The following is a 27478-nucleotide window of genomic DNA, read 5'->3' on the forward strand; positions in this document are numbered from 1 at the left end:
GTGGGCTGTATGTTGCCCACCCCTGCTCTAGAAGTTACAGCTCTCTTTCAAAGCAGACTTTACAAGATGACAACGAATAACATGGTCTTGATAAACAATGTGATTGATAAATTATGTAGGATCTTTGCTTGGGGAAGAGATATTCAGGATCTCTTTTTTTATTTATCTAACATGAGAGCTGTGTTGCGAGGAGACTGGAAAGAAGGGTGATAGTTCCATGGTACATGGAGCACACCCCTGTTTTGCTTAATGCTGGTGTCCAGTAAGTTAAAGGTGAGATCGTAAATCACTCTGATTCTTATGGCAAAATACCTGATGGTATTCAAGACAGCAGATAAGGCTCATATGAAGAGTTGGAATCAAAATTAAATTTAAATAAGAAAGAACAGGAAGGATTAAAACAATTTGAGCAAAGGTTCTGATTCTTTGTTGGGATTCTGCAATTCCCTTGGCATAGACGGCTTTTTATTTCTGAGGATAAATATTCCCAGCAGATCCCTGTTTTTAAATTATAGTGGCTGTAGCTTGACACTAGCAATTTGATGTTTAAAGGAGCAAGATGCTTTACATTTGCTTTGCCATCAACTGTTTGTTTTTGCTTTGTTTTTTATTTTGCTGGGTCAATGCAACTGCTTTACTTTGGAAAGAGAGAGATTGACAGGGACCATAATTATCCATTTGCTAAGGCACATGCACAACAGAAGTGCTGGTAGTGGAGTTTGCATGACAACTGGGTTATTCAGTAGGGCAGAAGGTACTTCTGGTGCTCACCTTCACATGTGGGTGGGGGGAGACTTGATTTCTATTTATCAGTTGATATTCTTATTTTTTAAAACAGCATCTTTTATGAAGGAACAACTTGAACAGCTGACCAAGAAACACAGCAATGTCACTTCTGTAATTATGGATGTTATTAAACATGAGGATAAACTTTCCACCTTGGTGAAGAAGCATGACCTCGTAATCAGGTCAGAATTCTGAGTAAAACTTGGTAGGCATGACACTGAACTCTGCTGTGATAAGGCATCTGTATAGCTCTGTAAACAGCCACATAGGCCAGGTACAGACATTACACATTTACCAGTATAAGTGATTTGAAACCCATAACAGAACAGCTATTTGGCACACACACAGGTGGAACCAGGTCTAAGATTTGCCTCCCTTCTCCCCCCACACCACCAAAGTGCGAATGTGCGTTCTGTTTGCTACTGATCTAAACTATGTTGCTTACAGAAAACTGCATAACTTAGATCAATTCTGCCTCGGGCTTTTTGAATGTCTGTAATTAGCTATAGGGTTTTACCAGTGTGCAAGGAATGTGAAGCAAATAGGTCTTCTTCGCTCATAGCTCCAAGTGTGAGGAGTGTGCATGAGCTGGGAACATGGAAGGGGATGTGACTGGACATTGTGTCTTCATATAACAAGTACGTTGGAATTGTCTCTAGTGCAGTATAACTCTTTCCTGATTGTTAAAGTGGCAAGATGATTTTAAGGGGAAGATAACTGAATGAGCCTCAATGCAGTCTTTGTGGGTATGCAACTTTACTTGCTTAAACTCTCATGAGTCTACATGAGATGATTTTTTTCATGTACAAACCTATCATCTGCATGTGCAAATTACATAGTGCAAACAAGTAATGGTGCACATACATGCAGATGCCAACTTCTGAAAAAATTCAACCTTTGCTACTAAACAGTTACAGAAATTGTTCTCTTTTTGAACTTTGAAGTAGGGTTGGAAACTGCTTTATAGTCCTCCCCATTCCTGAGATATATTGTGCCTGATGGCTGCTTTTCAGGATTCTGTCTGGGGAGGTAATTCAGCCAGACCATTTTCATGAAAGCTGCTTCAAAGCCAGCGTACCAGATTTAAATTTTAAAACACAGCACACACCATTTTTGGATGTGGCACTGAGAAGAAAACATGATTCTGTTTTCACAAGGGGAAATGTAAAAGATGAGGCATGCAAAGAATTGAGTGTGCTTGAACCCACTCTTCCCCTGTACGCACTTCGTATGAAGTAGTTGTTAAACAATGCTATTCCAAGCTATTCCAATTAGGTAGCATTTTATGCTCACTCGCATAGACATAAACCTACATTGAAAGTAGTGCAAGGCCAAAGGTCCTTTGTATTAATAGACTTTCTAAATGCAGGAAAACTTCTTGCAAATTGTCTTCAAGTCAAAATACAAGTTATTGGTTAGATGTTGATGTACATTTTTTGTTTGTTTGCAGCTTGCTGCCTTATTCAGCACATCCTTTAGTTGCTAAGAAATGCATTGATAGTAAAGTAAACCTGGTAACAGCTAGCTACCTAACACCAGCTATGAAAGAACTCCAAGAAAGGTAGGTCTGAAAGTCAGTAGTGAGATGCTGTCATTCTTTTTTAAGTACTTAATATGGTCCATGTTCCCTTACTATTCGTATTCCTTGCAATCTTTGATATATTTAGATTCTTAAGACTTCATGGCTTACTGGTTTTCTGATTTTATGATGGCAGCTGACACTGTATGAAGTACACAGTAATTGACTTGCCCAAACTCACAGAGGTAGACTGACAAATCAGGAAATTGAATGCAGGTCTCAAAGCTTGTCAAGCTAATGTTATAATCACTGGAACCTGCCAAGTCACTTCATGTTATTCCACTGCATCTTCTCTATCACCGATTACATTTGGACAAAAACAATGCTTGGGATACAGCCCTTCAGCCAGCTACTCAACTCAAATGGTCTGCTGTTAAATCAGTAGAGTTATTTTAGGTGACTGAGATGAGAATGTCTTCCTGTCATTAGTGCACTGCTCTTCCAGAGCACTGTAAAGTAACCTAAAGAAGTCTATCAGGTAGATAAGCTACTTGTTTCTCTTTCTCATGAATTTATAGCATCCATATCCAAAGAACATGTTAAAAATTCTTAAAAGCCATCATAACATTCCTAAAATGCAAGTGTAATGTAAGCCATTGTAATAATTTGCAAGGAATTTGAGGCTGATATTGAGGGGCATGTTCAGGAGTTGGGGTTGAAGATCAGACGCATTTATGGATCAGAGGCTTTGGTTGGGTGAATTAAAAGAAATACTTAAGGCCCTATAAATATCCCTTACTACTTAGTTAATCAACTAATACAGAGGCTATTTGTGTCTATATAATGCGGATTTTACCAATATATTCTACTGGTAAAGTAATGTTACTGTAAATTTAGGTATACCAGCAATGCTGTATTTCTTCATTGGCATAATAAAACTATTCCTCATGAATAAAGCAAATTTTGCTGGTATATATATGTTTATGCCAGGAACTTTTTGCCTGCACAGCTGTTAGTCACAAATTGTACCGCAACAGAACTCTAACCTGCATAGCTGATGGATGTCTATAATGTAAATCTTGCCTAATATGTTGCAGCTTTTGTAGGCAGAAAGAAACTTCACCAGAGGGGAAAAGACAAGACACCACTTATGTCAAAAGGATTTGATTTAATTTTCATTTGAGACCATGTGAAACAGAATTTTAAAATAATCTTTCTCTTCACACCTGCTCCATGGGGAAGATTCCCACTCCATACCTAATACATGTAGGGGTCATTAAAAGAATAAACAAGCTAACATAAGGGGTTGGGGAAGAATTCCATTTGCACAGGAGCTGTGTAGATCTACTGTAAGCAGCCCTCTGTTGGCCTTCCACATAACTACCAGCACAGAGGACTTGTCTGTTATGCACAGAATAATTGGTTTTGGGCTGTAGAGTCTGCCATAAATTATAGCAGACCCAGTAGCCCCCTTAGCAGATCAGAGTGGGCTATACAATGATAACTTGCTCCTCTATTTTCCACAGACTGCAAACACAGCACAGAATTGGTCCTAATATTTATATTTTGTCCCTAGCTAGTAACGGATGCTATTGGACTGTCATGGTACAACTCAGGCTTCAGGAACAAAAGTCCTGCGTTATGGAATCTTCTGACAATATTGTACTTTTATTATTTCAGCGTAGAAGCTGCTGGTATTACAGTTATCAGTGAAATGGGTTTGGATCCTGGCCTTGATCATATGTTGGCAATGGAATGTATTGATAAGGCAAAAGAAGTAGGCGCTACGGTAAGGGTGACATGATACATGGGCACACTTTTGCCAAAATTGTTCTTATAAAACTGTGGTCCCTTCAGTATGAACTAGTACTTGCTGCTGTCATTGGTGACTGGCTTTTTTGGATGAGTCAGCTGCTAATGTCCACAGCTTGGATTGCCTGATGATGCTAAATGCCAGTACAAAATGCAGTGATACTCACCTTGGGATATACCTATGCAATGGAGTTACATGGGGTTACTTCCCTAGTTTTTAGAAAATCTTTGAAGTTATATTTTAAAACGTGGATGAACTGGTTGTAAGAATGCTAGCAAAGAAGTTGCATTTAGCCTGCATGAATTGGAGAATTCTGAAGTGATTGCACTTCCTAGCAGCATAGTGTACAACCACATGGCATAAGCTTTTACAATGGAACAGCTAATCTTTTGAAAAGCAACATGCTCTTTCCCACTGCAAGTGGGGAATGGAAGTGTATGGAGCACCTGCTGCTGGAAGGAAACATTTCTTAGGTAACAGTTACCAAAGGGGCAAAAATGTCAATTTTGTTTTTAGTGGTTGAGATGCTTCAATGCTCTCAAAGGGACTAAAGCACAAGAGCCATCATTGACTTAGAAAACATTTTGTTGCTATTGCAGAAGTCTTGCTGGAGTAGCCTAAGATTTGCTAAACATAAACTGTAAATATTCTTCATAATCCATCATTAGCTCCTGGCCCAATAGGCACATCAACAAATTCCTTACCTTTGATCTCTTTAAAATCTCCAAAACTTTCTGGTTGTCCCTTCTAGAAATCCTTTTTGCAGTCTGTTGGTCCATTTTAAATGCAAAGAGCCTATTCTTCTTGTTGTTTCCAGCATCTGTTGTTTCCAGCATCATGTCCAGGGTTACAACAGAATGGGGATCCTTATTTGTCTGCCTGGTTTCTGAGGCATTAGACATTAGGCTCAGCTCACATGAAGATATCCTTTTATAATAGAATTCTAGTTTTCATGGGTCAGCTCTGATAAATTAGCAAAACTCCATTGGCCGCTGTGTGTGTGTGTGTGTGTGTGTGTTTGTGTACGTACTTACATACGTACTTGTGAAACGTGCAAAACTGTCACCAGGGAAGGACAGTCCATATTCTCCCACACAGCCCTGCCATTCTGCCTCACCATTTCTGTGGGAAGTAATAGAGTATAGGTGGTGCATAGTTGCCATGCTCAGTTATTGGTTTATTGGCTGAGACTGCTGTGGAAGTGCCAAGAGTAGTGGTCTCCAGACAGTTTTGTTGCTAAGCCAATAAGTCCCATAACTAGGTGTGTTGAATAGCTGCTGGTGGCTGCTGTTCTATTTATGCTCCATCTGAAATGAATTTGCCTTGTTGCTGATTGGATTGTCTTTTCTGTGTTTGAGTTTGCTTTTTCCTTAAGTAGGTTTCTGGAAATGGTAGGCTAGTGTCAGGCACCACAAAGTGGCAGACTAGGCAAGCTTAAACAAGGCTGTACTGACATCAGGCTTAACTGGAAAACTGTTTCCTCAGCAAAGCTGACTGATGTCCCAAAACACTGGGAAATATTTGGCAGCATTACAACATGGATGATATTCTCTCAGTGGAAAACAAGCAATTAAGGATTCCACCTTGATGAGAGCTGAGGAATTGAATCCCTAACTGCCAAAGACTGACACTTCAAGCAAGTGAAGTCAGTGGGGAGCTGTCACATCTTACAGTATACTGGCTGAAGATCTTTTCCAAAGTCCCAGAAGTGACTGTCCAGTGAATAAATCCCATGTTGCTTTTTGAACATGTCGAAATCATGAATGCTATTTTGCATAAAATAATCTTAAATGTTTTCTATCTCATTCACACCTTCCTGGAAATATTGGCAAAAGAGATTTAATGTACAGACAATATTGAGCATCATGGAGCAGCTCAGTGGTGATTCTTTCTGGCAGCTGACTTCTTGTTGTTGTGCATCTTAAAGTGTTTTTTTTTTGTTGTTGCTGTCTTTTTTTTGCCCCAGACCAATGGAACTCCACTAATCAGTTACACTTATTTATAGGTTGTCTCCTACACTTCTTTCTGTGGTGGCCTGCCAGCTCCTGAATATTCTGACAACCCTCTGAGATACAAATTCAGCTGGAGTCCACAGGGTGTCTTGTTGAATACAGTTCAACCTGCTGTATATTTAAAAAATGGAGAGGTAAAGTAACTCTGGGAATTCTGTTTAAATATGAGGGGGAAGAGAAGTCTTGAACGAAAGAAGGAATTGGAATCTGTGAGATGTTGCATTATTTTTAAGTCCTTCTTCCAATTTTAAGTAGTTATCACTGTATCACTTGTTATCTTTGTGTTTGAACTTCAGACTGTGAACTGCTATGCCTTGTGGCTAGTATAAGGCAGTGCCATGCCTTTTGCCATGCTAGTGTGCTTTGTAGCTTGTGGCTACAAGCTAATATTTGTCACTTAGAGCAGTGGTCAGCAACTTTTTCAGGTTGCTGAACCAGAGTGACTCAGCTCGGATCAGAGAGGGGTGGGTAGGTACTAGGACTGGCCTGCAGATGCTGCTTCTGCCCATAGCAGCATGAAGAGGGAACCTGCAGCCAAAGCCTAGTGTCTGTGAGCCAGATCTGGCCTACAGGTCGCAGTTTGCTGACATGGATTTGGACGGAGTTGAAGACTGGTTCATTCCCATCCTTGCCGCATGTTTTTTGTGTCACTTATCTATTTGTGCCTGGTTCTTGTCTGCAGAACAGAGATGGCAATGTCTCTTGACTCCTAATATTTCTCTTGTCTATTTAGCTACAAACTCCTTGGTTGAGAACTGTCTCTGACTGTATTTTTTACCGTATCTAGCCCATTCCTGATCATGTTTGGGGGGCACTGTAGTTGCTACTGTAGTGCCAATAGTAAAAATAAATAGCAGTTCCTGTATGATGCTGTTGTAGAGCTGTCAGCACCTCATAGGATATAATCTGAACCCTGTTCTGCTGGTGGTATAGTCAGTGGTAAAATTCTGTATGAACATGTGTAGAAATTAGGGCTGTGCAAAATTTTGGCAGCTGTTTCATTTTGGAGGTGTTTTGGGCCATTTTGGCGTCTGAAAAACTAAATTCAAATCGAAACGGAAGGCTCTGAAACATCTCTAAAACGAAACGAGGCATCCAAAATGTTTTGGAAGATTTCGCAGCCAGGCTTGCAGGGAAACATCGGTACACTGCTTCCCTGCTGTGCAATTCGGCTCCACAGGAATCTGAGATCTGCGCCAGGGGCCTTCTTGACGCCACTGCATGCCCCATGCTTCCCTGGTGACGCAGGGCTGCACGGGACAGGCAGCAGTGGTGAGGAGACCCCCGGTGCAGATCTCTGCTCCCTGCAGAGCCAGGTCATGCAGCAGGGCAGTGCTGGTCCCTGCCACATGACCTGGCTCTGCAGGGAGCAGAGATCTGGGGCAGTGTGGGGTGGACAGTGGCAGCGAGGAGACTCCTGGCATGGATCTCTGCTCCCTGAGGAGCCAGGTAGCACGGCAGGGCAGTGCTAGTTCCTGCTGCATGACCTTGCTCTGCAAGGAGCAGAGATCTGGGGCAGCATGGGCCAGGCAACGGCGGTGAGGGAGATGCCTGGTGTGGATCTCTGCTCCCCATGGAGCAGAGTCATGCGGCAGGGATTAGCAGGCTTGCTCACTGCTCTGCACTGCTTCTGTGCCCTGTGACCCAGCGTGACAGGGATCAGAGATCTGCACAGGGGGGTCTCCTTGCTTGCACAGAGGGCAGTGACCCTCCCCCTTCACCAGACGAACCACCCACAGCCTCATCTTGCTCCCTGTTGGGGCCCTGCACCCCTGCCTGGCTGGGCAGTAGGGCTATGTGAAGCTTGCAGCCCGTTGGAAACAGATTCGTTGAAGCTGAATCTCTGAAACAGATTAGGCTGAAACAAAACAGGACAGTGATCTGAAACACCAAAACAAATCACTGTCCTTCGAAACAGATGAATCTGAAACCAAAACGAAACATAGCCATTTCGCACAGCCCTAGTAGAAATATAAATGGTGTTTTGCTATGGCCATTTTACAGGTGCAAGGAACAAAGGCACAGAGATTGCAACTTGCTGAAGGCCACATAACAAGTCAGTGTCAGAGCCAAGGTTACTGAGTTTTTGGTGTCTTGTCCTGTGCTTGATCTATTAAACCATCCTTGCTTGCCTTTATAAACTGCTCCATGGTTTGACTTTCAAAGTCTAGCGGTGCAGTTTTGTCTAACCACACTAGAATTTGGACAATTTTCCTTGGAACTGAAAACCTGTGTGGAAATCTTTCAAAATAGGCTGTTCTGTGACACGTTGAAGCTTTCATGTTCTAGTGACCCTGAAAAATCATGAGAGATTTGGGAGTGTGAATTGAATCTTTTTGTGAAAAAAGAAATCAGTACAAATTTCATCTGAAATTTTCCCTTAGTGGATATATAGTACCTTTTGTTTAATTTTGGGCTGGGTCATCCAGAGCTAGTAAAAATTATAGCATGGATGTCAAGGATTTGTTATGAGGTCCTTTGTGGGCTTTTTAGTAGATGCAGTGATTCCTACCCCCTGCCCTTAGTTCCATAGTTCTCTTTGCCTGTTTTGTGTGGGCTTCTTCCACTCAGGTATCTAAGACAACACACAATAAAACCCTGTGGCATTGCTACAGACTTCACTGCTACACGTTGCCTTTTAGAAGGAAATATTGTTCTCTTGCTCAGAAGCCACAAAAGGAATTTTTATTGATGCTGGTTAGCAAATCTGTGCATCAGGTGCTTGAAGAAAGCCAAGTTCAAGGTTTTAGACAGCAGAGATAATAGAGCTAGTCATCTTTTTTCTCTCATTCCTTCCCAGCAATACATTCTTTATATTTGCTTGCTTTTTAGTAGTGATTGAAGTTGTTTGTGGGAGGTAATTTTATACTCATGTAGTGGCACTTGATTATTATAATCTCCAAAAAAAAAATCTGCTTCCCATCCTGGCTTTACATCCAGAAACCAAAAAAAAAAAAAAAAAAGTAAGATGCAAACCTGCATGTAGCCAGATTCTCGTTTTACTTGTACTGGTACAAATTAGTGCAGTGGTTCCAGAATTACAGTGATATAAATTAAATCGGAATCTGACTCCTTGTTACTAAGCATAAAATAAATTATGGTCCTAAAGTACAGTGGGCATTCCAAGGAAAAACGTTCTTCTTGTTTATTCTTTGAATAAACAACCTAAATTATAGTGCATTTAGATTGATATTGTTTTTTTCACAACCTTTAGGTGATTAATATTCCAGCTGGAGGAGCTTTGCTGGATTCTGTTATTCCCATGGACTTTTTCCCAGGATTAAATTTGGAAGGTTTTCCCAACAGGGACAGTACAAAATATGCTGAACCATATGGTATTCAGTCAGCTCACACTTTATTGAGAGGCACCTTAAGATACAAGGTAAGATGTTTGGAAGTATGTGCTTAAAAAAAAAAAGAGGAGGAAAAAAACTAAGAACATATACAATTTGGACAGTTTTTAAGTAGTGCAAATCAAAGAAACACTTAAGTCAATTTGCCATTTTTCCATATCTGATGTTTTTACAAACAGTAGCTATGGTTGTTGAAATTACAATTCAAAATGTAACAATATATCTACTTTCATGTTTGCTTTACTTTTGTGGCTATGACAAAAATTGCCTATAACCAAGAAACAAGGAAAAGTTTCTCTATTTCCCATTTTCAGTCAGTTGGTGAATTTGCGTGAATTAGATACCAGCAAGGCTAGGAAAATGTTTTAAGAAACTGTCAGGGGTGGTTTATAGCTTTTTAAAAATAGAATAAGTGCCAGGTTAATAGAATTGTATATAAACATCTGATTTTAAAAATAAAAAAAAATTCAAATAACATTTTTTTTCAATGCAAAAAGTGTTTTTATAAAATTGAAGTTTCTGTAGGAGGCATTTAGTGAGGCTCTTGCCCCCTGTGGCATATGTGACTATGGCAGATTTCCCATGTGAGCTACATTAACCAGGGCTCTTTTTCTCTTTATTAATCTACTGGGAAGCCTAAAACTGTCCACCCTCAATGTCAAGTGACAAGTATTTTTAACCACACATTTGCTTATTTTAGGGATATTCTAAAGCTATGGGAGGCTTTGTAAAATTGGGATTAGTAAACTCAGATCCTTATCCTTTGGTGAGTGCAACTGCACCATCTATAACCTGGGTGAGTATAGGATTTTATTTAGTTGTATGTTTTCCTTTGTTTTTTTTTGTTATCAGGTGTGGGGTCTAAACCACACTGAGAATCCTGTGTTGCAGTTTACTCTCCCATGCTTTCTATCAGCAAGGAGGCTCATCTTAATGACCGGTATCTTTTCTCCCATAAATTTTCTACCGATTTGCTTTGACAAATGCCATCCAGGGGCAGATACTCCAGTGGTATAAATCAGCATAGTTCCATTGTTGACGTAACTGCTGATGATTCCACAGCAGGGTGGATTTGATTTAAATCAAATCAATTTAAGTCGTGATTTAAGTCACTGGTCAGGAGGCCTCGATTTAATCACTTTTTTCTACAAAAAGTGCATTATTGTTGTTTGATATAACCTTCATTAAAATATTCCCAAACGGGGTCTCTTTTATGGCCTTGCAAGCCTGCTGCCATGACAGGTTTTCTCTTTTACCATATCATTCCCTCACTAGATCTCAAATCAATGGAGATAAGTTTCTATACTCAGAAACTTATCCCTCAGGACTTCTGGAATAGTCTGCTCAAAATGTTTTTCTTTTGTTTTTACTGTTCCTCTCTCCTTACATTCATCTCCAGACTCCTCCCCCTTGCTCAGATCTACTCCACCCCCTAACAATCCTCTGTTCATTTAATTTCTTGAAACTTTGCACTTTTAGAGAGAGGTAAGGGCTTGAATCTGTGTATGCAAATTTGCAGAGAGTTAATAGGGCTGTGGGCAGGTAGTCAGGTTTGTTGTCTTTTATTTCCATATACTGCTTTTTATAAGGATGTTATCACTGGAGAGACAAATCCACAATTTGAGAAATGAAACTAAGCATTACAGAGATGCTTAATAGGATTGTCTAGATTGAGCACTGAGTCCCATTGGGTAGAGTGGTTTTCTTTAATTTTTACTAATCTATAGAGGAGGGTCTGGGAACCCTATAAGATTAGGCCCCTAATATAGACCGTTGCCTATTGTGAGCTATTTATAAAACTGTTCCAAAAAGGTTACATGAATATATTGTCTCAAATAGTATATCATTAGATATTATAGTCCCTACTCCATGATATCATCTTTGAGCTCTAATGTATCTTAAATTAAAACTATCTTTATATAGGTTTTCTTTTTTTAAAAGCATCTTAACAAAAAACAAAGAAAAAATATGGTAAAATAAAAAAAGTTGATTTTTATCCACCCTGTTCCACAGTACTGGTCCACAGCATGCCTGATTTTGTTCATTCAAGGATGTCTGCAAATGATGCTATGTGGGAAGGGTCAGGTAGAGATAGGGCAGCTGAGAGTGGGGAGACATGGAGCCAGGAGGAAAAGAATAAGCAAGCGGGCATGTAGCTCAGTTTGTTGGATGCTGCCCTGGATGGGAGGGGAACTGGCTTATAGTCTTGGCCCCAGTCTGCAGTGATACAAAAACTTCCTGTGCCGTATATCCATTTTGGTCATTGATCATTAAATGCAAGGTGCAAGGGATCAACTTCAAGAGACTGACATAGGCTAATACCTAACCTGTAACCTAATAGCTAGAACTCTTTGCTGAGAAGCAGGAGATTCAGGTTCAAACCCTTCTGACTGAGATGGGCCTAAAAGCCAGATTTCCTGCTCTCAGGGCATATGATGTAGCTCAGGGGTGGGCAAAATATGGCTTGCAGGGCTGGATCTGGCCTGCCAAGGGATTCTGTCCAGCCCACAGCAGATCCGTCACCCCACCTGGTCCAGGTGCAGAGGGTAGCCTGGGCTATGGCTTGTGAGGGTGGTCCCACTGTCCCCAGGTGTGTGGTAGGGCAGGGGTGGTGTGGCAGCAGGACTTAGTTTCCTCGGACAGATGGGATGGGGCTGCAGGCAGGCAGGGAACTGGGACGGGCAGGTGGGGCATTTCTTTTGTACAGTCTCCTGAGGCATTGGTTTTTTAACTGACTTTATAACAGCCAGACGTCACTTCGTGTATTTTTCTTTATAACTTCCACTGTTATGCTTCTGGAAGAGGGTGAAACCAGCAGTCTATCATTTAACAGCACAAAAGCCCATCAGCCTATGTATAACAATTACTGAGACATTTTTGGTAAATATTCTTATGAGACAATGAGTCTAAAATTAGAACTGTTAGTGTAATTAGCCCTTAGGCACCTGGTACGTAGCTCTACCTGTCTTCAAATGACCTTCTCTCAGCCTGTGGCATATTAATCTCACCAATGGATCACCTTTCTTCAAAATGAGATCTTAACCATTCTAAATCCAACTTTCACACCAGCCTTGAGGGCCTTAGGCTTCTCATTCACTTGCTGTTTGCCGCTGGCCACCAATCACCATAAAGCACTTTTGGATTTGATGTGTCCTTCCCTAGTGGCATTTGGGTAGATTTTTTTTGTTGCTGAAGCAGGCGGCAGGTCAAAAGGCCAGGAAGGAGGGTACTGATGAAAAAAATGCAAGTGTGTGTGTGTGTGTGTGTGTGTGCGTGCGTGCGCGCACGCATGCATACTCACGTGTGTGCATGGGCATGCATGTGCACATTTGTGCAAGTGCACCAATCAGGGAGGAGACCAGTTTACACTTGCTGCAATTAAGAGTTCTGGTCTAGCCCTGCTTCCCTCTGAGCACAGACAATCCTCTTCTCTCTCAAACCCTGGACATTAGCCAGTCCTCAGTGACCTGCACCCGTAGAATAACTAGCTGCTCAAGATTTAATCTTCAGAGAATGAGGGCAGGTCTTTAGGGTAGTAATTTGCTGTTTGAACTTCTTTTGTACCTAGAAAGGGTTGATGTGCCAGCTTCTTGGACTTAAACCATCTGTCAAATCCAGCAGTCTTAAAGAAGCCGTCTACAATAAGCTGGGAAAGGACAACAGTCAGCTGGAGGCAGTGGAATGGTAGGAGATTCCAGCAATGTTTGTTTTTTAAACAAAACATTTAAAACATCCAGAAAAAAAAGGCACAGAATGGGAATGGGGATATTTGCTAAATGTAACTATTTGGAGCTTTAAAAATTACTTGCTGGCTCTATTACTATAAATATATGTTTCGATTATTCAGATTAACAGCAGGCTTTGCCAAATATTTCACATGTGGAAGTGTTGCATAAAGAGAGACTTCAGCTAGCCTGAGCTGTCACTGTTAACATACTGGAGAATTATTGAGAGGTTTGAGTCTTTAGGTATCCAAAATATTGGGGAGCAGTGGATTCTTCGGAGTTCAGCTCAGTCTGCCATAAGAGCAGAACAATATGCCATGAAGAGCAGAGGCAAAGTTGTTATTTTGGGTCCTGTTAGCATTGTTATGATCCAATGGAGAAGACATTTCAGGTTCCAGATGCTGTTTTTCAAATGTACTGTTCTGTCAGTGAGAAAGTAAAATAAAAAGAACCTTGAAAAAAATGTTTTTTCAGACAGTAAAACTTTATGCTCTACTTTCTGTTTTTGGAACATTTGCGGAAGTACTGCACAGTCTTCACAGAGCTATACATGAAAGTATACTTTTTACCCTCAAAATATTATAACCAGTTGGATATTTTGTGGGTACATGTACACATGCATTTGCTCTGGGGTGGGCGTACGCTACAGTAAATTACTCTAGAGTTAAACCCACCCCGGGCAGGTGTCTACGTGTTCAGGGATGCAGGAGCAGATCTTGCTGCTCGGGGCAGCAGTCTGCTTCCGGCCCTGCACTGGCCCTCTGCAGCAGCCAGGGGGAGCTTTAGGCTCCCAGTCTGTTCCCAGCCCCTGCTCCAGGATTGTGATGGGGAGCTGCATCTGGGAACAGTCTCCCCAGCCTTTGGTCCGTGATCATGATTAGGGAGTGGGAGGTGTGAGCGCCCTGGTGTTGGGGCACAGGGACATTGTCCCCACCCAGGCTTCTGTGCCCTAGCAGCAGGTAGCTCCTGGGGGCAGGGAGCAATCTCTCGTCCCCTGTTGTCTGGAGCCGTCTACACGTGACCTGTGGCGCAGTAAGTAATCACAAGTAAATTTGCTACTTGTATTTAGAGGTAACAAATGTATGCACAGTTAGAGCAAATTACTGGACAGCAAGTGTCTGCGCATGTAGGCGGTGATGCCTGCTGCACAGTAATTTGCTCTGATCTTGTGTAAAGTGTCTTGTGTAGACGTGCCCTGTGTCTACAGACATACTGAATTAAACAGTAATAGAAATCAGTATATATTCAGATTCTTAATTTTTACACATTTATTATGCTAGAGCAGGGGTGTCAAAGATATGACCCATGGAGCCCTATTATCCAGCCCCTGGTGCTGCCCCTGGGCCCAGTGGACCCACACACAGAATGTGGCATCAGGGCCCAGGCCATGCATTGGACAGTGCCTGCTCTGGCTGGCTCAAAGCTTGCACTTCATACAGCTACCTGGGCATGTCACATGGAGGCTGCTCCAGGACATGTCACATGCAGTGCTTACACTGTGACCCATGCTGCCTGTGGTGGCACTATGTGGATGCTGCATGTGGGCTGCAGCCTGGACCAGTTCTGCAGGCCTGGTCATGGATGGGCTGGAGTAAGCACTGCAAGTGCAGGATCTGGCAAGGGCAGTGTGGAAGGGCTCTGTGGGGCTAGCCCCGCAACACCCATTTGGCCCACAGGGCCAGAAGAGTTTAACACCTCTGTGTTAGAGAATGCTGAATAATGCATGTTATTATATGCTGGATGACGATTAAGTATTTTACTTCTAGTTTGTGTCAAACTGTACTTGAATGAAATTCCAATTGAATTAAAGTGGTTTTTATAACACTTTAAAATAGTTTTTATCGTTAAATAATAAAAAAATCCTTTAAATGTGCTAGATAAATACACTTCTTTTTCTTACCAAAATATAGGGTTAATTTTAGTCTAACTGCTATATTAAACAATAGAAGTATTTATTGCAATTAGTAAATTGACAGTTTCTGATCACTCTAGACCAGTTTTCCAATTCATTTAGGCCCCTAAAAATGTAAATAGATGTTAGCTGGAATTTTAAGAAGTACCTCCTTGGTTAGGTTTCAATAAGATTTAAATGCTAGATGCTTTTAAAGATTTCACAAAGATATATTTGCATCTCTGAAGGCCTGATGCCTTTAAAAATCTGCCCATCTCCTTCAAGTTTTTACATTTAGTAATCCTCTCCTATTTCATTTTTTGTTCATAGATTGAAAAAGGAAAGCAAGCTGTTCTGTTTATGAAACTCCCTATCAGTTTCTTAACTTTGAATAAACTAGAAGAAAATTATCCTCTACACTACACAGCTGCACTGAAATGAAACGAGAGCCTTTCTGTACAACATAAAGTAAATGTACTTAAATTTGGAAAAATGTAAATAGCGCCATTTCTGCCACTGTAAATACTATAATAATATAGACGCTTAGTACAGCATATGACATTTTCATCTGTACATTTGAGTTGATCTCAAAGGATGAAAACATTTCTCCTGTCTCTATATATAATTAAAAACCCCCAGCAGGCTATCTCTTTAAAATTTCAGAAGGTTTCATTGATGCAGCATATTATTTTTAATAGGCTATAAGAAGTTTAAGCTTTAAACCAGATTGTCAGAAATTCAGATTTAATTTAAAGCAGATTGTTTTTTAAATAACGTATGAAATTTTAATTTTTAATTGCTTTTTTTATTCCTCCTTTTGAGCTTTTGAGCATATGATCACCATTCCACTGGATGCCCTATTGCTCTTCCTGAAAAAAGGTGTACAAAGGGCCTGATCTCTGAGGCTGTGGTAATAGAAGATGTAATTTTCAAAGGAAAGCAGTATTCATTCTTTTCTCTCTTCCTCCCACCAGGTTAGGATTACTTGGAGATGAGCCAGTTCCTATAGCTGACTCCATTGTAGGGGCACTTGCAAAGCACATGGAGAGGAAGTTGCCCTTTGGTATGTGAAAAATACTGTGTTATTTCAGGTTTGAATGGCATCTTTCTGCTTTTTCTTTTATTTCTTCTTTTGGTAGGAAAAGAGGAAAAAGTAAAGCAGGTACTGGCAAACACCTTAAAGCCATAAAGCATGGGCCGGCAACCCTGATAAGTCATGGACCTGAACACCCCAGCCCCAGTCTGGTGTGGGTCAGGGGGCTTTGGTGGCATGTCAGCAAGGGGGGGGGGAAGGGGGTTTGTCTGCACTCACACTGGAGCCAGATGCTGCTGCTTTTCCCAGCTCTGCTTCCTCCCCTCCCCACCGGCTCCCTGGCTGAGGCACAAGCACAGCTTCCAGCTGGTGGGGAGCTGAGCTGGTAGCTGGAAGATGGTCCACATTGCCCACCCTTGTGTCTTCTGGGAACAGAGGCATGTGGAGCTGAATAAGAAGTTCCCTGGTAAGCTAAGGCAAGGCAGTACAACAGTGATTTTTTTTTTTTTCAACTGTGGTGCCACCAAATTCAAGGAAGTTATGGAGAGAAGATTGGTCCACAGTGCCTCTCCACTGCTTGGCTGCAGTGTAGTTACAGATGGAAGCTGCCCAGCCCTGGCTCAGTTTCCAACCAGGTAGAAGCTAAGCCCGTGGTGTAGCTGGAGGGAGGGGCAGAGAGAAGTGACAGTAATGCAGATGCAGCTTCCAGATGCCAGGTCCCAGCACAGGGAGCAGAGGCAAAGCTTTCCAGGCTGAATCCATCCTGCAGGTTGTATGTTGCTACCTGTCTATCATAAAATAATGTTGCCTAAGCAGCAGTGACAACTACTCTGAGTTCACATCCCTCCTCAAAAGGAACCCAAATCATCATGTAACGGTACTGCAGGCAGCTGTGGAGATGTACTGTGGAGCTGTCACTAGGCAGATGGGTTTGAGACTCGTTTTCCTGCAGGCTGTATACGGTTGTATGGCTATTTCTCTTCTGCTGCATTTGTACAAATATTTCATAGCCTACTGCAGCCCAACAAGAAAATACAGGTTTTGAAGGATTTCATGCGAAGAGGAAGGAGGAGATGTTGCCCCGCGTTATTTTGGAAAATTTTGGACAGGTAATTAGGTGCCCCAGAACTTTGTTGATGCAGAGTTGGAGTGATCTGGTGGAGTCTTGTGCCTTTCCAGATGTGGAGAACACTTAAATAGCGTAAATAATGAAATAACAGAGCTAGCTTATGTAGCACTCTTGCAATGCAGCCTTAACCCCACTGTCTTGGAGGAGTCTTCCATCATGCGTGCTAACACTGTCCTCACAGATCTACCAGACACTTTATATCCTTCAGTGTTCATTGGGGCTGTGCGAAGCTTTGGGCGGTGATTTGATTTGGAGGAGATTTGGCCTGATTTGGTGACCGAATCTCCAAATCAGAATCAAATCGGGACCAATTAAAAGGTCTGAATCAATTCAAAGCTCTCTGAATCTTCATAAAAGATTCAGAGAGCTTCCCTGATTCAGACAGTCCCTGGTGGCTGCAGCAGGGAGCTGCAGCCAGACTCTGAGCCGGTAAGTAGTGGGTGTGTGAGGGGGGGCTGCAGGAGGGTGGAGGGGACCATGGGGGGAACCCTGCCAGCTCCCATCCCCTGCCTGCTCCCTCAGCCCCCCCCATGGCTGCCCCGCCTGCCCCAGCTCCTGGCCCTTTAAAGAAAACCCCTGATGCTCACCAGGTGCTGCTGGGCAGGGGATGATCCCTGCTGACCCCCACTGCCCCATGCCACGTGGTGGGTTTTCATAAGTCCCCTGACACCCCCCTGCACTGCCCCAGCCCCGCCATGGCTGCCCCGCCCAGTGTGGCTCTGGCCCTTTAAGGAAGAAGAAAAATTGAGAAAAGCGCTAGGACTCGCTGCTCCTACAGCGGCCTCGGGGGGGCTCGTGCAGAGCTCCCCACATGGCGGGGGGCAGTGGGGATCGCTGCCCACCAGGCAGGAATGGTGAGGCTGGGGTTTTTCTCATTTTTTTTCTTAAAGAGCCAGAGCTGTGGCCAGCAGGGCAGCTATGGTGGGGGCTGGGGAAGCGGGGTGGGGGTCGGGGCTTGTGAAGCGTGGGGCAGTGCGGGGGGCAGCAGGGATCGCCCTCCTGCTTGGCAGCACCCAGTGAGTTGGGGCTTTTTTTTTTCCAAGTGCCGGGAGCTGGGGTGGCTGGAGCAGCCATTGGTGGGCTGGGGGGATGGGTCTGGCTGATTTAGAGATTTGGCAGCAGATAAATCTCCAAATCAGATTTGGCTGAATCAATTCAGGACAGTGCTTCGAATCATGAAATTGAATCCCTGTCCCCTGAATCGGCCGAAGCGAATACTAGCTGCTTCGCACAGGCCTAGTGTTCATGTTCTTTTCCCAAAGACTAACATCTCACCTTCACTAAGGCAGAATTCAGGTTAAATGAGGGGGGTAGCAAGCAGTAGCTGTCTATTCCTGCCTCCACTCAAGCACTGAGCCTGTTTCACATAAATCACTGTACACGTGCAAAATATGACTGTCTCTTCACTCTGGTCCAGAGGATTCCTTGAGACATTGTTTTCATTTTGTCCCTGCTAAGCTCTAGAGACCACTATCACCTGTGTCTGCAGCTTAGCACCATTCACTTAAGAGATTCCAGGCCACCTCCGTATTCAGGTTCCTGAGCTCCTCAGTTTGGTTGATTTCATTGACTAGCACTTTTTTCTGTTAAATAAAGTTGCCCTTTGAAAGCAAAATTTTTGGACACCTATCCACAAGCGGAGACTAGATTAATTGAATCTGCTGGAGTGTGGTAATTGCTGCGCCCCTGCAGCCTTCTGCATCTTGTGTATCAGCATCCCCGCATTTAAAAATGGGGGCGGGGCACTTGAGCTAAAGCTCATTGAACAAGCTTTAGTTCAAGCACCCCCACTGCCATTTTTAAGAGCAGAGACATTGATATAGGTTATGCGGTGGTGCTTTAATTAGGGTGGCTTTAAGAGCTACTCTAATTAAAACGCTGCCCCCCCACCTCTGGAGCACATGTAAAAGTGCCCCTTAGTTCCAGCCTTGCTCTTATTTATTCTTCCATTTAGTTTAAATTGGATCAACTTGAGATCACTCAGTAGTGTTATTTTCTCTCCTAATGACCATTAATAGTCCTTTATACATTGTAGAATTAAGGTAGAAGAATTAGTAATTCTGTCATTGAAAGGTATATCTCCAAGAAAAGCCCTATAATTAGAAAGAACTTAGGTAGTTTAAAGGGTATTAAGACATGATTTAGTTTTATTTTTACTCCTCTCCGGGTCCCGCATTGTAGGTTTATCTATCCAGGTCAAACATCAATGCGTCTTGTGTAACTTCACCATTTATACTATTTTTTAGGATGGTATTTTCATGTTATAAAGGGTCTGACTTGTTGTGATTGTACTTTTACTTCTTTAATGACAGAATGTCTCCAGTGAAGTGAACCAGAGTAAGTGAAACAATAATTCTGCTCAACACTTCCATACTACAGAATTAATTTTATTTTAACTTGGTTTATTCTCTATTTGAAGTGTTCAGGACTAGACAATTAGCCATCTGCTGGGGTGGTTGTGATTAGTCAGAAATAAGAGAATAAAGCAGAACATTCCTGCACTTGCACTGTGAGCTGCTTGTCAGGAGGTAGGAGCAGAATTGATATTTTATGTATGCCTAATACACTAAGATCCTGATGTCAATATTGCAATAATACAAATAAAATTAGTAATGCTGGTCTGTCTTGCTGCTTTTAGGTGCTGGAGAGCGAGATATGATTGTTATGAGAAATGAAATAGGTCTTAGGCATCCATCTGGACATTTTGAAGACAAATTAATTGACCTGGTGGTATATGGTGATGACAAAGGATATTCTGCAATGGCTAAAACTGTGGGGTATCCCACTGCTATTGCTGCTAAAATGGTTCTGAATGGTAAGTACCTTCATTTCTGTTTGAATTAAATTATATATATCCAATTATTGTTTAAGTAATGACAGGTAAACCATTTTTCTAGGAAGTATACATGCTGTTTTGTAAAAACACCCTTTAGAAAAGTCTATAATAGAAGCATTTTGCATTTTGTCATACTGAATTTTTTTTTTACATCTAAGCTTTGCTACAGTAATTTTAGTGGCAGTTGTGAAGAGGTGCACCAATACATCGGTCCGATATCAGATTAGTACCAATATGAAGAAAATTGTCTATATTGGATATTGGCCCTATGGGGCCAATAATTTGGCTGATAAATGCCTGTACTGCGCGCAGCTGTAGTGCAGCACAGCGCAGAGCCGGTGGTGTGGAGAGCTGCCTTTAGCTGGTAAGTTGGAAGGGGGAGGGAGGGAAGAGGTGTGAGGGGGGAAGATCAACACCCCCGCTGGGAGGGAGGGAGGGAGGGAGGGAGGGGGCAGGAGGCCCCACCTCCACCCAAGCACAGGGAAAAGCTGTGGTGGCGCTGGGCTGGGAGTGGAGCTGCAGTAAAATCTGGGGTGGCTGCAGCCTCCTCCCAGCACCACTGGAGACCGCTCTGAGCCCACCCCCAGCAAAAAAGCCCTGTGCAGCACCAGCTCTGGCTCCATGTGCAGCTGCAGCCCACGCTGCAGATCCGGGGCACACGTCCCCCCCACCCTACTGGGGTGCAAGCAATGGCCGGAGCCGCCCCTACCCCATGTACCACACCACCACCGCCCCCCCCTCCGCCCCACCGGGCAGCACCTGCCTCTGCCCTGTCCCTCACCATGGGGGAGTTGATCTGTCCGCCCATGCCCCTTCCCTCCTTCCTTTCCTTCCACTACACCAGACTCACTACCTGGAGACAGCTGTATCAGATCGGTATCAGCTAATATGCCTCCTGAAATATTGGCTATCCATATCAGCCCCCAAAATCTCTATTGGCATATTGGCGCACCTCTAGTTGTGAATGATTATTACCTATAGAGAATCTTCTGTACAGGGGTCTCCAAGCACTGTTAAAATCTATAAATTGTGGATTACAAGTGAACTTCTATGTCATTTTAGCCCTCTCCTACTCCTATATTCTGTTGTCTAATTCTGTAAACCAAGAGAAATTCCAGTGATTGATTTAAAGAGGCCACAGGCTTTATTACTTACTTCAGTTTTATGTATTCAGAATTTAGTCTAGGAGAGTATTTTGTGGAAAGTTTAGATTTGTCCCCCAGAAATGTCTTCTGGAGTATTAATTAGTATTTAGAAATAAAATTGGATGATAGGGATTTAGGGTTAACATATTGGCAGGAGTGAACTGGGGTTGCCAATCTGTTATGGATAGTTTGTAAGGATGCTAAAAATTTCACTTATGTCTTCTGCAAATCCTTAGGAAAGGGAAGTGAAAAAGTAACTAGAGCTGGAGAACAGAGACTTCTTACAGCTTGTCTATGCTTGGAAGCTACTGTAAAATAAGCTCAAATGTGAATTTAAAGTTCCATAACTATTCCATAATAGTTCTCTGTCTGAACACCGATCCCTGCTTAAGAGTCTTGTGTTTGAACTTAGTCTGCTTTCTCACTTTGGGAAGTTGATTGTAAGGCTACAATAGATCTATTCTGTGAGAGGGGTTGTTTGCATCAAGCAGAAGTTCTAAATATCTACCATTGTCTTCAGTACTGAGAGTTCATTTTTTAAGGGAATCCTTGAATTCTGCTTGGATAAAGCAGACTATTTCTTGCTTCAACAGGGGTCACCATTTTCATTACACATTCATGTTTTCCCTATTCCATTATCTCTAGTTGCACAACTAAAACAGAATTCTAGCTATACAGTTTGTTTTTGGTTGACTTTTGTATCTGTCTTCCATCCTGCATGCTGAGCTTTCAGCTCACTTGTCAAATTCTAACTATTCTTAAAGATTGCTGATTATTTTGCTAGCACGGGGTGCTCAAACCCTGACCCATGGGCTAGATCTGGCCTACAGAGCCATGTAATCTGGCCCATGGGTCTTCCCATGGATCCAGAAATTTGCTGGGCTAGGTGGGGCAGGGGTGGTAGGACTTAATTGCCACTGCTCCCCTGCTGCCCAATTTCCAAGCCCTACAGGGCTAGATCAGTTCTGGCTGGGTCAGTCCCTGCACAGAAGAATCAGACCCCACTCCCACATGGCTGGATTGAGCCAGGGCCTGACACAAGTTCAATGAAGTGGCCTGGCCTCATGAAGCTGTGTTGGGCCCCACAGATGGGATCTGACCCATGGATGGACCTGGGACCACTCATCTTGGCCTGTGGGCTGAAAAGGTTGGGTACCACTGTTCTGAGAGGTCTTTGACATGCTAAATTAACTCCTACTGCTGCATTCAGAAAGAGATTCTACCTTGCAGTATTTCAATTAGTTAGATGCTCTACTACCCACCATCAGAATCAATTAAAATTCACATTTGGAATAATATTAACCAATTAGCCTTATATGTAGATAAGCACATTCTCTCTTCCAGTAGCCATATTTAATGAAAAAATGACTCATTGGTAAGTCGTTTAGACCTGTGGATATTTTGGGTCTCTGCTTTACTGGCTAAGCAGAAATCTAATCATCTGCCTTTTCACTTTTGTTTTAAAAGACTTCTACGTATTTTTGTTGAATCCATTCAAAATGTTTATGAAGGTACATATGACAAGTTCCTATTTCTGTCGGTCTTGACTTTTCTTCCACCTCTGCAGAGTATCAGTACTAATTAGTCAGCTGAGCTTGATACTTGTACATTTCTCTGTAATATTTTCTTTATTTATATTTCAGGTGAAATTGATGCCAAGGGCATGGTAATTCCATTAACGAAGAACATCTATGGACCAGTACTTGAGCGTATTAGATCAGAAGGCATTGTATATAGAACCCAAAGCGTTATCAGACAATAACTGAATATAACAGATTGACCTTGATTTTATTTTTGTAAAGGATTCAATTTGGCCTTCAGTTATGGGCCCATTAATGGTTGTGCCTACAGTCCAAGACACAAATGATGCCATTTATAAAACTACCTATCTGATTCTGTTGAGCACTTTCTAAGTAGTTAGATGCGTAAATTGTATCATTTTTTGCTTTTTGCCTATTAGGGCTAGTTAATGGTTTTTTTTTAAAAACAACACGCATCATAAACTGCCAAAAATCATTTGACATCAACATACATAACAAGGAACTATTATGCAGTATGATACTTACTAACATTGTATTGCCATTAAGCACTTTGCTAATTAATTAAATACCTGAGGAGGGTTTTGTGTTTTAACATAAAGCATATGCTTAGAACACGGGAGTTTTGTTACCAAAAGGACAGACCTCAATTGAAAGGAAAACATAGTGTGTATTGTCTTATAAGCCTATTCATAAGACAAGAAAAAGTCTAGTTAAGGAGTTCCAGTAAGTAATTTATTATGCTTAATCATTCTCCTCATCTAAATCATTTATATTTGTGTATCAAAGTAATAACCAGATGCAAACCTCCATATATTTAAATATACATCTTATTAAAAGAGAATGTTGATGTAAAGAAAATAGGCAACAATATTTTTGTACGTTTCAAGGCAGTATGATAGATGCACCATATTTTCCTGCATATAACATACCCTAAACTATAATACACACCATGTTTTTGAAAGGGAGAATGAATTAAAAAACAGCTCCAGAGTTATGGCTGTATGAACAGGGACATGTAATTTTCATCTGATTTACCCTCCTGTTCCTGCTTAGGCTGTGAAATAGGAGGAGAGAGATCAGGAGCAGCTGACAGACAGCAAAATTTCCCTAAGAAAGTTTAGCTTGATTAGTGGAACATCAAGACCATTAAAAAGGAGAGACATCATTAATACTTATGGAGTGGAGAACAGTAAGCCATTAAGTCAATTTACTCCTTCAACTGCCTGAACACTAATACCACAGCTGCTGCACTCTTGAGAAGCAGAGGTCTTCTCTCCTACACAGAAAAATTGGCTTCCCTGCTTAATACATGCACTCCAGTGTTAGGGGCTGATTTTGGTGGAGGTGCATATGTTGTATGTGAGAAATTATGTAATAGCTTTAGATGTATTAGTGCGCTTGTAAATCAATTCCTGTGTAATTTTGAAATGCCTTTATTTTAAGTTGAAAATGTTTTTGTATCTGCCAAATGTGTCTCTCTGGACCTGAAATCAGTGTAACAGTTAGTTGGGAAAGGTTTTTAACCCCTCCCAAACAAACAAACAAACAAACAAACAACCCAAACAAACAAAAAACCCAAACAAACCAACCAAAAACAGTGTTTCCACTTGCAGAATGGAAGGCTGTTCTGATATGTTGAAATACTAGCAAGTATATTTTGCTTTTTATTTTTAGAGCTCAGTGGCATTTAGTTCTACGTTTGGGGTTAGCGAGAGCATTTGGGATGTAAATATAAAGCTGCCAGAAATATCACTTGGAAAAGCTCCTGAGTGTGTTTACTATAGATTACTTTTTCCACTTCAGTGGGCCTGAAAGTTTAAAAATATACAGGCAGTGTGGTATAAGGACCTCAAGATACTGCAGGCCTAGAGGTTTAAATCCAGGACATACTGATTTGTTATTCTGGTCTTAGATTTATCTTCTCTTTCCTCTCATTGTCCCATCACTTAAAACCTTTTGAAAATATCCATCCAGGACATTAGTCAGGTAGTTCTCCCACTGGCCTCAGGAGCGAGGGACAGAAATTACACATAAACCAAGTAAGTAATTGAAAACCAGTTCAAATCTGTAACACAACAGAAGTTCAGTGCACATAACTGCTTTCAAAATGGCCAAAACTGTTTTAAGGTAAACCTGGAGGGATGTATCAGACTTAATTGATAAATAATTTATTCAACTTCTGTCCCAGATCCCCTCCAGATTCAAATCAACTCTCAGTCCCCCAGCATCCCAGGATATGTTGCACCTTTCCTGCAAACCTCCCTCTCTGGGTGGGTTGGTCCAAGCTGCCTGCTTCAGCCAAGCAGGGAGGCATGCTCTAGCACCCCCTGGGATCAGACCTATGCCATTGCAGGCATGTGGCTGCATTTCTGGAATCAAAACTAAATGAGTGTCTGTTCACATGCTTATTTGTTCAATCTACAGTTTATACCAAGGGTGGGCAATTATTTTGGGCAGAGGGCCACTTACTGAGTTTTGGCAAGCCATCGAGGGTCACATGATGGGCAGCCCAGGGCAGCTAAATATTAATTTACTAAATTTTTTAGGGACCCTGCAGGCTGGATAGAATGGCCTGGCGGGCTGCATCCGGCCCCTGGGCTGCATTTTGTGCCACCCCTGGTGTAGACTAACCTGCGAAGATTGAATTGATTCAGCCTCAGGCTTTTTGACTGTCTGTACTTAGCCAGGGGACCAGTGTCAGCCTGTGCAGCTGTCCAAACGCTGCCCTTTCCTCCCCTACTGTTGTCCATCAGTTCTGGAAAGCGGCTGGTTCCTCTGCCTTCTTACTCCCAATAGCACCCCCAAGGCTGAAAGATAATGCACTAATAGAATGGAACTGAATTTAGTGATAATCTAACTTATGAACAGGAGAGAAGGAATGGCTTCAATTTTTTCTTCTTATAAATACCTCTGCACTTTTTGAAATCTATATGTAAAAAAAATGTTGCTTTTGTTTGCTACACTGAAGTTTTTTAAAAGCAAATATACCACTTATGTTTTCTTCAGGAAGACTAAAGGCTTCCTTTTAAAGAAAGCACTGAAAATTGCATCCTGCAACAGCAGCTTGAAAAAATAAACCTGCAAAAAATGTATGTTGTGTGTCTTATTTCTATGTTAATGTGTTTTAAATGCAGGGGAATGGAAATGATTTATTTTCTTCTACACATTTTCTGAGGTTTACATTATTTTGGTGTACAAGATGAGTATTTCCACTTTGGAGCTTATTAGAGGCCAGCTGCTTCTGTTGTAACATTTTGCATACTCAATAAATATTTGAGTTTATATTTAGGGTTAGATTTACAAGGAGAACCTAGATGTCTAATTTCCCTTTAGGAATCTGGTAACTGGCATTCATAGAACCCTGCTCCTGTCCCTTTGGGCACCTAAGGCCCTTAGCACTTAAGGTGTCACTGTAATGTATGCACAGAAACACAACCACCTAAGAGCTAGACACCTAGCTCATACCTAAACTCCAATGGGATTCACAAGCTAGACGTTCTTCCAACAATTTAGCCTCTGGGCCCTTATCAAATAGATGAGTTCAGAGCATACCTTAACCCTACCTTCAAAAAGCAATGATAGTGAGGTGTCCCCACCCTTGTATCTAATTAAGCAATGGAGTGAGAGAGACTAGTTTCAGATCCTTTCTTTGTCTCATTAAGAGCAGGGAGTTGAAACTAGATCTTCCCATCTTCCAGGAGACTTGCTTCTCCACTGGTCTGTAGGATATTCAAGGTTGAGCCTATGTCTCTTTTGTTGCAGCTATTTGTATAATACAGATTTTATGTTATAACATACCTTGAAACCTGGCTTTTCCTGTGCAGTGTGCTAACAACCAGCTTCTAGAGATACTGTCACTTTTTTCCCTTCCTGACCCAATGACTACTTTATATATTAATGCTTAAAGATAAACATGTTATATTAACCTGATATTTTTTGCTTGGAAAGATAACTGTTTTTTAAAACAAGGGAAGTACAATAGGTCTGATCTACTTGGTAAAGCATTTTATGTGGTGCCAGGTAGGGAAATAATTAAACTAGGGAAGATTGGGGATTAATAGAAGTATAAGGTAGGTAAGGAATTGTTTAATGGAGAAACAATAGGGGGTGTACTGAAAGAAGGGAGGTTACTACTGGAGATTTTCAAGGGTCAGTTTTAGGAACTAATCTTATTGTATATTTTCATTAGTGACAGTGGCATTAAAAGGTAGGAATAACTAATGCAACTTGATTATGACAGAAATTGGGAGGTAGAATCAATATGAAAGAGGACTGGAGTGTTATACAGGAATAATTTGATGATGTCAAGGACTGAATAGAAATGGATGAAAATAGTACAACAGGCAGTCGTGCATGCTAATAAGAATTTTTTTGCTGTAACCTGGGGCTTGTCACTTGGAAACAACAGAAGAGGAGAAAGTCCTAAGTGTCTAGCTATGACCCATGAATGTAATGTAGCCATGAAAAAGGCAAACGTGACCCTAGAATGCATCAAGCAAGGTGTACAGAGAAGTATTGATATACACCAGTATAAAGCACTGGTGAGCCCTCTGGAGTCTAGTTATCCATGTTTTAGAAAGACAAGCTGGAACTGGGCTTGCTAGCAGGGTCATAGCCTGTGGTTAAAAGAGATTGAAAACTTGATTTGCCTAGTCTGGGTAAAAGGAATGTGACTACTGCCTGTGACTAGGATGG

General features: G+C 41.8%; 1 protein-coding gene across 1 annotated transcript in view; it reads left to right on the forward strand.

Moving 5' to 3' along the window:
- AASS (aminoadipate-semialdehyde synthase) overlaps positions 1–25875 on the forward strand; it is a 49678-nt gene extending 23803 nt beyond the window's left edge. The window contains exons 15-24 of the mRNA XM_014601060.3: positions 839–968; positions 2237–2347; positions 3986–4094; positions 6124–6264; positions 9345–9512; positions 10184–10279; positions 13052–13167; positions 16074–16162; positions 19900–20076; positions 22886–25875. Of these exons, the coding sequence (XP_014456546.1) occupies positions 839–968; positions 2237–2347; positions 3986–4094; positions 6124–6264; positions 9345–9512; positions 10184–10279; positions 13052–13167; positions 16074–16162; positions 19900–20076; positions 22886–23004 (1256 nt within the window). The 3' untranslated portion in view covers positions 23005–25875. The remainder of the gene's footprint in view (positions 1–838; positions 969–2236; positions 2348–3985; positions 4095–6123; positions 6265–9344; positions 9513–10183; positions 10280–13051; positions 13168–16073; positions 16163–19899; positions 20077–22885) is intronic.
- Positions 25876–27478: the final 1603 nt, after the last annotated feature.

Source organism: Alligator mississippiensis, chromosome 4 (genome assembly GCF_030867095.1).
Source record: "Alligator mississippiensis isolate rAllMis1 chromosome 4, rAllMis1, whole genome shotgun sequence".
Lineage (NCBI taxonomy): Eukaryota > Metazoa > Chordata > Crocodylia > Alligatoridae > Alligator > Alligator mississippiensis.